The sequence below is a fragment of the Schistocerca piceifrons genome, chromosome 6 (genome assembly GCF_021461385.2).
Source record: "Schistocerca piceifrons isolate TAMUIC-IGC-003096 chromosome 6, iqSchPice1.1, whole genome shotgun sequence".
NCBI classification, from domain to species: domain Eukaryota; kingdom Metazoa; phylum Arthropoda; class Insecta; order Orthoptera; family Acrididae; genus Schistocerca; species Schistocerca piceifrons.
The window spans coordinates 96,584,853-96,596,499 of NC_060143.1; the positions used below are offsets into that span (position 1 = coordinate 96,584,853).

Sequence of the window (11,647 nt, forward strand, 5' to 3'; positions counted from 1 at the left end):
TAATTTCATGCTTCATTTTATGTATGTAATTGATTTTCTATTTTATTTTGACTATTCCTAGTTGGTATCTTTTGTTATAGGGTGAAATTAGTAATTGTTTTGTAACTTAAATTCTATTGTTGACGCATAAACAAATATACAGGCCTATTACAAATGATTGAAGCGATTTCATAAACTCACTGTAGCTCCATTCATTGACATGTGGTCACGACACACTACAGATACGTAGAAAAACTCATAAAGTTTTGTTCGGCTGAAGCTGCACATCAGGTTTCTGCTGCCAGAGTGCTCGAGAGCGCAGTGAGACAAAATGGCGACAGGAGCCGAGAAAGCGTGTGTCGTGCTTGAAATGCACTCACATCAGTCAGTCATAACAGTGCAACGACACTTCAGGACAAAGTTCAACAAAGATCCACCAATGCTAACTCCATTCAGCGATGGTATGCGCAGTTTAAAGCTTCTGGATGCCTCTGTAACGGGAAATCAACAAGTCGGCCTGCAGTGAGCGAAGAAACGGTTGAACGCATACGGGCAAGTTTCACGCGTAGCCCCGCGGAAGTCACGAATAAAGTAAGCAGGGAGCTAAACATACCACAGCCGACGGTTTTACAATTGCTACAAGCCCTGACACCCGATGACAAAGTCAAACGCTTTGAATTTTTGGCGCAGTTGCTACAGCTCATGGAAGAGGATGCGTTCAGTGCGAAACTTGTTTTCAGTGATGAAGCAACATTTTTTCTTAATGGTGAAGTGAACAGACACAATGTGCGAATCTGGGCGGTAGAGAATCCTCACGCATTCGTGCAGCAAATTCGCAATTCACCAAAAGTTAACGTGTTTTGTGCAATCTCACAGTTTAAAGTTTATGGCCCCTTTTTCTTCTGGGAAAAAAACGTTACAGGACACGTGTATCTGGACATGCTGGAAAATTGGCTCATGCCACAACTGGAGACCGACAGCGCCGACTTCATCTTTCAACAGGATGGTGCTCCACCGCACTTCCATCATGATGTTCGGCATTTCTTAAACAGGAGATTGGAAAACCGATGGATCGGTCGTGGTGGAGATTATGATCAACAATTCATGTCATGGCCTCCACGCTCTCCCGACTTAACCCCATGCGATTTCTTTCTGTGGGGTTGTGTGAAAGATTCAGTGTTTAAACCTCCTCTACCAAGGAACGTGCCAGAACTGCGAGCTCGCATCAACGATGCTTTCAAACTCGTTGATGGGTACATGCTGCGCCGAGTGTAGGAGGAACTTGATTATCGGCTTGATGTCTGCCGAATCACTAAAGGGGCACATATCGAATATTTGTGAATGCCTAAAAAAACTTTTTTAGTTTTTGTATGTGTGTGCAAAGCATTGTGAAAATATCTCAAATAATAAAGTTATTGTAGAGCTGTGAAATCGCTTCAATCATTTGTAATAACCCTGTAAATTCTATATCTAAAAACAAAGATGATGTAACTTACCAAACGAAAGTGTTGGCATGTTGATAGGTGTGTCTATCAACATGCCAACGCTTTCGTTTGGTAAGTTACATCATCTTTGTTTTTAGATGTATTTTTCCCACGTGGAATGTTTCCCTCTGTTATATTCAAATATAAATTCTGTACTAATTGTAAGCATTTGGAAGATGAAATACTAGTAATCTTAAAGAATCTGTTTAGCTCTATTTGACAACATGTTAGCAAAGCAAGTCCTTAATTATTTCCAGAGTAATTAACAGTTTGTCCAAAGTATTGTTTGCATACTTATATTTGTTAATTTCATGATTTAAATATATAATTTGGCTTAACCCTCGTAGTAGAAGAAACTTTTAAAAAGAACCAGTTCTCGATGTATTCAGTTAATTTAATGAGATAAGTTTTAATTGTAATTTCTGTAAATTAAACTTCGAACGGTGTGTAGTTTCAGTACCTATTATTGCAAAGATATATAAGAGCCCGTTTTTTGGTCACAAGACAGTCAATCCACAGCAGAGTTTCAGACGAGTAACCTCTGCTGGTTAGAACAACAACAATGCTTCAACTTAACTGTGGAATAAGTTTTAAACAATTAGACCGTGTGTAAAAACAATGACAGTGTCTGCTCCATATGTGCCTGTTTATTCTTCAAGAACTGTGAATTATGTGGTTATGTTTTTACTGCTTGTAGATGTTCAATAGTAAACTATTGCAGCAGTATGTGGAGGTTCGCCTGCAAACTATTAATGAGGCTTATCGAAAGTTAAATAATAGTGCGCTGGCCATATATAACTGTGTATTATGGGAGGGTTGTGAACATAAAGTCAATGATAGTGAAACGCAACTGTGCATTTGTGCCAGTGTAGCAACGCAGTACATTGACACCGAGGACAACGTAAATAAAGCAGGTGGAACCGCTACAGACTCATCATCTTTTTTATATACTGGTACTTCAATTCGATCATCACTGTCTTCTCAGTAATTCTAATTCCTAACACAGCAGACACTTCTACCTTTTCTCTGACGAACCTGATGAAATTAACCTCCAATTCTTCATTCCTGTCACAGGTACTTAAACAGCCTCTTCCATAGTCAATATTACATCTTATTTCTGCCAGCCAGTCATTACCAAACATCCAATCCACAACCAAAGAATCAAGAATCAATGCAACATGTCAAACTATCTATCTAAAGTCTTACACCTAATTTACATTTAATGACAGCATGAACTCTGTGCCCCCTTGTTGCAATTAAACCTAAAAGTGCTGTAATTTTCTGGCCGTTTACACCAAGTTCAATCAATGAATTCAACACCTCATTAACAACTTGCACATCTTCTCTCAGTATGTCAGTCCTAATATCTTCATTTTTGTATTTTATCATTTGTATTGTCCCATCTGTCCCATTAAGCTGTCCATACGTTCCAGAGCGAGCCTCATCTGAAACTAATTTTAGTTTAACAATGATTGCACATGTTATCAGTTTCTGTCATCCATATCTTGGAGTAGCGAATGATCCTAAAATCTTCCATCAAATACTACCCATTGATTCCATCAGCCAAACTCATTTTCCCTCCTCTCACCATTTCTAAACTGATCATCATTGATACACAGTTTCATGAACATCTATCTCTTCGCATTTCATCATGTACTACTGTTGATTATTATTTTATTGATTCCATGTTGGACGTCCAAAATTATCGTGCTGCAGTGCATCATGATGCTGTATATGTTTATTACAATGAATCAAATTTTGCTCCAATCCCACTGATGTTCCTTTGTTGTCAATATCTTCCAAATGATCTATAACTCTTAATAACTCATCATAATCATCAAATGTTTGTGATGCTAACTGTTTTCTTACTTTACATGGTAGAAGCTTTATCAAAATTATGATCAAATCATCATTGCTAACAGGATTGTCAAGATAACTATTATGTTCCCATTGTTTCTGACGAAAGTTACACATTGACTACTCATGCTGATTGTAATCGTACATGGAAAATAATGTATTGTACAAACTGCAGTAGTGCATCCGTCCTTCCTGCAGCCTCAACACTATTATTATGTATTCCTGCTTCACATGTTTCAACATCTACATTTAAATGTAAATTTGCATTTTCTTACTGCATCTACATTTTGAATTCTGCTAATTAACTCCATTTCATTGACAAAATCCATATCAACATTGTTCTGGGTAATGCTGTTCTCTTCATTAATTACAGCAATTTATAATGAAATTAATTGTTCACTGTCTATAATACTTTTCCTGTTCAACATTGTTAGGAAATCAAGGCACCACTAAAAATGTCTAAATTCACTCACCACACTTTGGCGTGGCAATCAGACTCTGTATCTGAAGATCATTGCGGGATGCGACATCCTTTTCACCATTGCCCATGTATAATAGACAGCGGTGGCAGTGCTGTAATTATGTTAATTCTGCTGCCTCTTTCAACTCCATTTATTAAGAGACCGATATAATCTAATGATTGATGCTTTGAGAAAGTGAATAATGACAGGTACTTGAAGAACAGTTACTGTTAGGAGGTCACGAACGGTTCTATTTATTGTCAAAAACACAACACAGCAAATCCTATGAAACATTCACAATTAATTAATATTCTTCATGCCACTATACAACTTCTATCATTCCACTCTGAAGCTCTCAAATGAAATAATGTGGTGCGAGTTGTCATGTATTAAACAGATTAGCAACTTTAACCAAACGTTGCTGACTCATAGTTATTCTCAACCCAACTGTGTGGCTCAAGCAACAACAACCAGGCTTATTCAAGGCATTACCAGTGGGCAGCAATAGCTACATGCAACATAGTTACTGTGGTTATTGAATTCGGTAAATTTATGCTCAACTCTTAGAAATGATAGTAAATAACTAGTTTCTGGAAGCAATAATAAATTATATCTTCACTTGATGTAAAGCTGCATTGCATTGTAATATTCAAAGGTGGACTATAAACTACAAACTAAATCAAAGACATGTAAAACAAAACAGTATTTTCCTTCCTCATTGACATACGTCATTGAGAATCTGCATCCTCACTTTAAGAAAAGTCTAGAAACTGACTTCCAGTAATGCAGAATTCGTCCGTGTGATGTTGAACCTTTGCTTGAAATGCTAGCCAGCAGCCAAGTTAAGCCCTTACCTATTACCTCTCTTAGAAGCTCTGGAGTGTACAAGAGAGGCATGAAGCATAAATCCAAGGCTTATAAGGAAGAAAAACGTTAGTGTATCTGCAGGAAGAAGTGTCTCCCATGAGGATTTGGTTGAAATGCAACTAAATGTCGTTGGACAAACTGCAAATGAAAGTCAACAATGCCCTGCTGTGGGTCAGCCACAGCCTGGTACCAACAAAATGTCCAAAGAAGGCAAACCATCTAAGAACAGAAAGAGTTGTAAAGCATGTGGAAAAATCGGGTCTACTGCCGGATGTTTGTGTCGCTCTGGCACAATATTTCGGCCACGTAATTCGTTGCCTTCTTCAGGTGCTACCTGAGACTGCCGTGTTGGAGGATCTTGTCCAGTATTTATGCCCAGAGGGCGCTGGGTGCTCTCTTTGCCGTCCGCGCCCGCCTGGCGCTACTTGTAATGTGTTGTCTCCGGCAGTAGACCCAATTTTTCCATATGTCAAGATCTCGTCGGGAAAGCCTGAAGAGTTACAGTTGTAAAGCACTTGACTGTGCTGAACTTATTCTTGATGACAGTTCAGATGATGTGCACCCACATATATACTCTGCAAGCTACCATATAGTGCATCGCTGAGGGTATCTTGAATTGTGCCAGTCATTCCCTTTCCTATTCTACTTGCAATAGGAGTGGGGAAAAAATGACTATCTATACACTTCCATATGAGCCCTGATTTCTCTTGTCTTATCTTCATACTCCTTCGTAACTTTTCCAAAATCTACCCCTTTTTCTAGACCTCTCCAGTTCTTTTACTTAACCTCTCTTCCCTCTGCTTCAACCCTTCCGTGTGAAGAAGGTGCCACTGACTCCAAAAGCTTGCCTAATTATAGTCTTCTTTTATGTGTCTCTCTGTCACTGCTTGGTGAAGAGATTTTTTATCTATCCAGTGGTATTACTTTATCGAAAATGGATTGATTTCGTTGTCACATCCTCAGAAAATCACTCAAAGACGACACTTTCCTATACACTGCAGTGTCAATAGCAAACGATCGCAGATCGCTGCTTACTCCATTTGTCAGATGGTTTAGGTTTATAGAGAACAAGAGCATTCTATAACACTTTCCTGAGGCACTCTTGACAGTCCCTTTGTCTCCACCGTCCAGGGCAACATACTGGGCTCTGTTACATAAGAAGTCTTCAAGCCACTCACATACCTGAGAACACATTCCATATACTCAGACCTAATGATGATTGGGAATTGTACAGAAACAAGAAAACAGAAGAGAGAAACACATCTGAACAGAATGAATGAGCCCTACCAAAATCTGCAGCTTCAAATGAGCAAATTTGTTTGTTGACAATGCATATAAATGTAGAATGAGATTTTCACTCTGCAGCAGAGTGTGCGCTGATATGAAACTTCCTGGCAGATTAAAACTGTGTGCCCGATCGACACTCGAACTCGGGACCTTTGCCTTTCGCGGGCAAGTGCTCTACCATCTGAGCTACCGAAGCACGACTCACGACCGGTACTCACAGCTTTACTTCTGCCAGTACCTCGTCTCCTACCTTCCAAACTTTACAGAAGCGAACCTGCAGAACTAGCACTCCTGAAAGAAAGGATATTGCGGAGACATGGCTTAGCCACAGCCTGGGGGATGTTTCCAGAATTAGATTTTCACTCTGCAGCGGAGTGTGCGCTGATATGAAACTTCCTGGCAGATTAAAACTGTGTGCCCGACCAAGACTCGAACTCGGGACCTTTGCCTTTCGCGGGCAAGTGCTCTACCATCTGAGCTACCGAAGCACGACTCACACCCGGTACTCACAGCTTTACTTCTGCCAGTACCTCATCTCCTACCTTCCAAGATGTCATTGAAAGTTATGATGAGGATGGAGCATTCACGAGTGTCATGATAAAATCTTCAAATAATTAGAAGTGGACTGTAAATAATGATGTCCTTTGGGAAGAAATGCACATCTTTCTGCCTTCTCCCTCCCTCCCTCCCTCCCTCCCTCCCCCCCTCCCCCCTCCCCCCCTCCCTCCCTCCCCCCCCTCTCCCTCCCCCCCTTCTCCCTCCCTCCCATTTCCCTCTGTCTCTCCCCCTACCCCTCCTCCTGTTTTCTATCCCTCTCCCTTACTCCCTCCCCCCCCCTTCCCTGTCTCACCTGTCATCACCACCTTCCTTTCCTCTCCTCCCCCTCTCCCTCTCTTAATCCCTTATGTGCACTATCCTCTGTACTCCTTACATCTTGTTGACTCAGCGGCTGCACATATGGTGAAAGAACTGCCTCACATTACCCTAGTACCACTTCATTGCCCTGTGCATCCTTCACTATTCACTCCCTACCTCTATCTACCTAGGCAACTACTTTCAGTAATCAATATTCAATTATCAGTCTCATTGCTACCACAAGCACGTCCATTCAGGGTGCCTGTGTGATTGTGTGTGAATTTATGTTCTCCTACTAGAAAAAAAGTAAGAACTTGAAACTAGTGTTCACTATTTTCTATAAGTTAGTCATTGCCTTTCTCTTCTTTTACATATATTGATCACTTTTTTATTCATTTTAATTAACTGTGAAATTATGTACATTTTTATTTTTGGACTGATGATGGTGGTGCCATGCATGCTATTCCAAACAACAAAATAATATCAATTATCATTTTTATCCTATGTTACATTTATCTTGTAATATTTTTTATATCCTAATCCATTATCTCTTTGTGCTGCCCTACATCAGGCAGTATAATCCATACTTTACACTTTAATACCTTTTTCATGTCGAGTTCCACAGCCACAAATTTATAGAGAAAGTTCCACATTCCACTTTGGCTGTTATACACTCTGTCATTTACTTTATCAAGTGAACATTCCATACTCGTTAATGTCATATGTCATTTTAAATCATTGATAAGAATGGAATGGTGCTCCCACTCAATGAGTGTGGAACGTTGTTCACAAATGTGCCTTCTGTGATAGTGGCTACATATTAAAATGACAGTAACACATTTGTAAATACCCATACAGTGTGCCCGTATGAAATTACAGTGATAGGTGAAGCATAAGAATCTGGCAAATTGCCAAAATCAGCTGATCATATAATATAAATGGCAGTGATTGTATAACAGCCAAGGGCAAAATATAATTGTCTGTACATTTTGTTTTAATTTCCAGTATCTTAAAACCCTCATCTTTCCTTTGTTCCATTTATTATAATTACTACTAGTGATAACATGGAGAAGGTGTTGGGAGAAGAGGAGGAAAAAATCATAACTCTGGGAGAAAGTCTTTCCATATGTGCTGCATAATTTTTGCTTTCCTAAATTTCAATCTTTTGAAGTGGAGGAGGGATGGGGTTAAAGATATTCCAGAAGATAGGTATTTGGATACCATTCATCTTTCAGCTATCTTATAGACATGAAACAATACACAAATCTCAAAGTGTATTTTTGTGACTACTCTGTCATAGAAGTATTTCACTGTTTCATGGAACAGACTAAATAAATCTGTTTAATCTAGAATTGTCATTTATGACACTTCTTCTACATTATGTATGTGAATCTTCTTTCAGAATGCTCCAATGCAGTGTGTACATACTAGAGGCATTGGAGTGTCGTTGACTTGGTGGCCTACTGAAGACAATTTGATTGCAGTTTGGGGAACCTCACTTGAAATCATCAACGTGCTCAACTGTGATAAAATAGCTGCTCCAAAGCTAAATGGGTTGTATCCCATCTCTTGTGTCAGCTCTCATCCCCAAAGGTAAAGTATTCAGTATGTTATGTAGAACTGATTATTTCTCTTTCAAGAGAGGAAATCAGAAAGTTAAAAACTGAGAGAGGCATAAAGTTAATAATGTTATTGATAGAAAATATGTATTTATTATGTAGAACTGGCTGTATGTATCCCACCCAATTTTCCTTTCAGTTTCATGCCACATGTGTGATATCGCATAAGTAAAAAAATGTGTTTAATGTGTTTGTATTTGAAGTGAGTAGTGACTTCCATTTCCTTATTGTCAGTGTCAGAAAATCATTTCCTCGGATGCTTCTTCTTCTTTTTCTTCTTCTTCCACTTCAAGGAATTAGTGTTGTCCCATTCCAAAACCAAAGGAATTACACAAAATTGTAGTCAGTAGTCACCTTTTTGTTGGCCATCCTATATCCCATTTTCCAGTTTGGTTGAAATGTAATGCTTGCCATAGCAAGTGCTAAAGGTGGCATCCTGTTGATGTGGTCATACCATTCCTCTTCTTCTTTTTTTAAAAAATCTCTTCTGTCATTGCGGTTTTTATATCTAGTTGTTATCTTATATCTTCAGTCCTCAGTCGGTCCAAGAAGATGTTGCTCCTGTCATGCGCAGTGTTTGAAGGAAGGATGACATCAGAGAAACAAAAAATATTCCACTAAGGAAATCTGAATAAAAATTACAAGAATTTATTAGTGCTGTGTCTTAAAAATACAAACATGGGGCTTGGTAACATTCTTACAGGAAAATTAAACAGTGGAAAATCCAGGATGGAATAATGACAGTATTGTGAAAAGGATTGATTGCTACTCATCATATAGTGGAAAGGCACAACAAAAAGAAACAACTTGTTTAGCAGTCATTTTGTTGTGGCTGTCTGACTCAACAGTTCCACTATTTGGTGAGTGCAGTCTATCCTTTGTCTTTACAGAAAAAGTAAATATAAATGGAGAACTGATGACACTGTTGCTTCAAATGAAGGGTAGGGATCTGATAAAATGAGAAACATACTGCTGCAGCTATATTTAGCAGTATTGTTGGCTTGTTAATGAGAAATGAGACATCTTTTATAAAAATTTATTCTGAAACTGTGTATTTATAACCTACAGGCATGGGATGGAAGGAATCTTGGAACAAGTAATAAGATGTGTTCAGGACTAAGAACATAGATACAAAGCACTGGATGCAGAGGTCAAGAACCCCCCTCTAGAGTGAAACAGAAAATGAGTGATATTAGTAGTAGGAGACAAGACTTGGAAGTTCAGTACCATCAAAGGTACTTTTGGAATGAAAAGCGGTTTTGTGCACTGTCAGATTAGTAATACATGTAAAAATTTGTAACATGAAGCACTTAAGGTTTATTTCATGAATTACATGCCAGGGATAAGATTTTGCATGAATGCTACCAGTGACTGAAGTTTCTTTTATCTAATAAAGACAACTAGAATTTAATTATGTGCATCCAAATGAATGATCAGAGTTACAATGTACACCAAAGAATCACACAAAAAAAAATTTATGGGGAACGTATGAAATGAACAGACTTGGAGTACAAAGACAAGGCTTACAGTTGAAGCTGGACATGTCACATGTATTTTATTGTAATGCAAGTTGCAAGCCATCTGCAGTACAGTATTTAAAACTAGAACTGGCTAAACAGTAATCAATAACAATTCATAGCATTCAACAACTTTAAATGCATGGAAAGGATATATTCCTACTCTCCACATAGAGAAGGCGTTGAGCTGCAGACTGACACAATGCAAAATACTGATAAAATATTAAGCTTTTGAACAAAATCCTTCTTCTAAAATAGAAAACACACCCACACATTCCAGTGCCTGGAGACAGAGGCCATGTGTGAGTAAGTTAAGTTTGCGTGTTTTCCATTTCGAAAGAAGGACTTGCCTAAAAGCCTAATATTTCAACAGTCGTTTTCATGGTGCCTGTCTAAGACTCAGTGCCTCCTCTGTGTGATGAGTAACAGTCTATCCTTTCCGTATTGTAGTTATTCAATCCAGGAATTTCCGTTGTTTCACTTTAAATGTATGACACATTATAGAAAATGTTTCAAGAGAGAATTCTCTCACAAGCAATAAAACATATTAGATTATGGGTCCTGTCTTACATTAAAATTATCCACTTCTGTCTTTGTGAATCTCATCATACATGCAACTATACCAGGTTGACAACCTGGGAGGGCATTGTCTCTTGAAACACATTGATGTAGTATGTGAAGTACATTTTACGTAACTGAATACTATCACCAGTTACTACTAATAAAATATAGCAGTTATTATCATACACCCAACAAACAGATAATGTTAAACACATGAATCATTTTTCTTTATATTTCTAGCAGTTTGATGTTATGAATATTAAGTATACAATCATTTAGTGTTATAAAATGAGTGTAAAACATATATGTTTGAATTTTCCAGTACTTACATGGTTGCCATTGGAAATGTTAGAGGATCCGCAGCAGTATGGAGAGTTCCTTTGAAAATGGAACTTGGGAATCAGTAGAGGAATGAGAAATGGGAAATCTAATTTAATATTATAAGAACAGTGTATTTTAAATAAACATTATTATTTGCTGAATATTATGCAGATATTATAAACACAAATCTCCTTGGAATGAGAGAGAGAATGTGTGTGTGTGTGTGTGTGTGTGTGTGTGTGTGTGTGTGTGAGAGAGAGAGAGAGAGAGAGAGAGAGAGAGAGAGAGAGAGAGTAATGTTTGTAATGTTTGCATGGAAAGTGAGAATGAAGATGATAGAGAACTTAAAAAGGCGTAAGATGAAGTTCCACATGAGATAAGTCAGCGAAGACTGTACACAAAAGAGCAGCAGTTAATGTTATTGATTCTTCAGTAAACTCTTCAAATGAGGAAATATGACAAAGAACATATAAATAAAAATTAGCTTTATATAGAAACTACTTCTGAATCCAGTGGTCAAGTGTTGTGTAGCATCTTTTGAAGATGCAAATTGTTACCCATGTTAATAGACTCAAACAGCTTCATGTACCGTAAATCACTAAATAAACATGTACCTTGCAGAGCAGTATCCCTATTGCATCCTTTCTGCCTACATCCTCATTTTTTAATTGTCTGTTTCAGTTGCATGTGATGGGACTTTCTTGAGTTGTCAGGTGTACAGCCAGATGTTGTGTTTACGTGACCTGTCACCCTCATTAGGTGCTACATTAGTGTGATCATTGGATGGAGTTTGTCCATAATTTATACCCTTTGTCTTCCTACTCTGCCTGTGGTCTGCT

The 11,647-nt window shown here is 38.3% G+C and overlaps 1 protein-coding gene across 1 annotated transcript in view; it reads left to right on the forward strand.

The window, feature by feature from the left end:
* LOC124802671 (cytoplasmic dynein 2 intermediate chain 2-like) overlaps positions 1 to 11,436 on the forward strand; it is a 108,408-nt gene extending 96,972 nt beyond the window's left edge. Inside the window, exons 9-10 of the mRNA XM_047263584.1 lie at positions 8,193 to 8,383; positions 10,810 to 11,436. Coding sequence (XP_047119540.1) covers positions 8,193 to 8,383; positions 10,810 to 10,894 — 276 coding nt within the window. The 3' untranslated portion in view covers positions 10,895 to 11,436. The remainder of the gene's footprint in view (positions 1 to 8,192; positions 8,384 to 10,809) is intronic.
* The last annotated feature ends 211 nt before the right edge of the window (positions 11,437 to 11,647 follow it).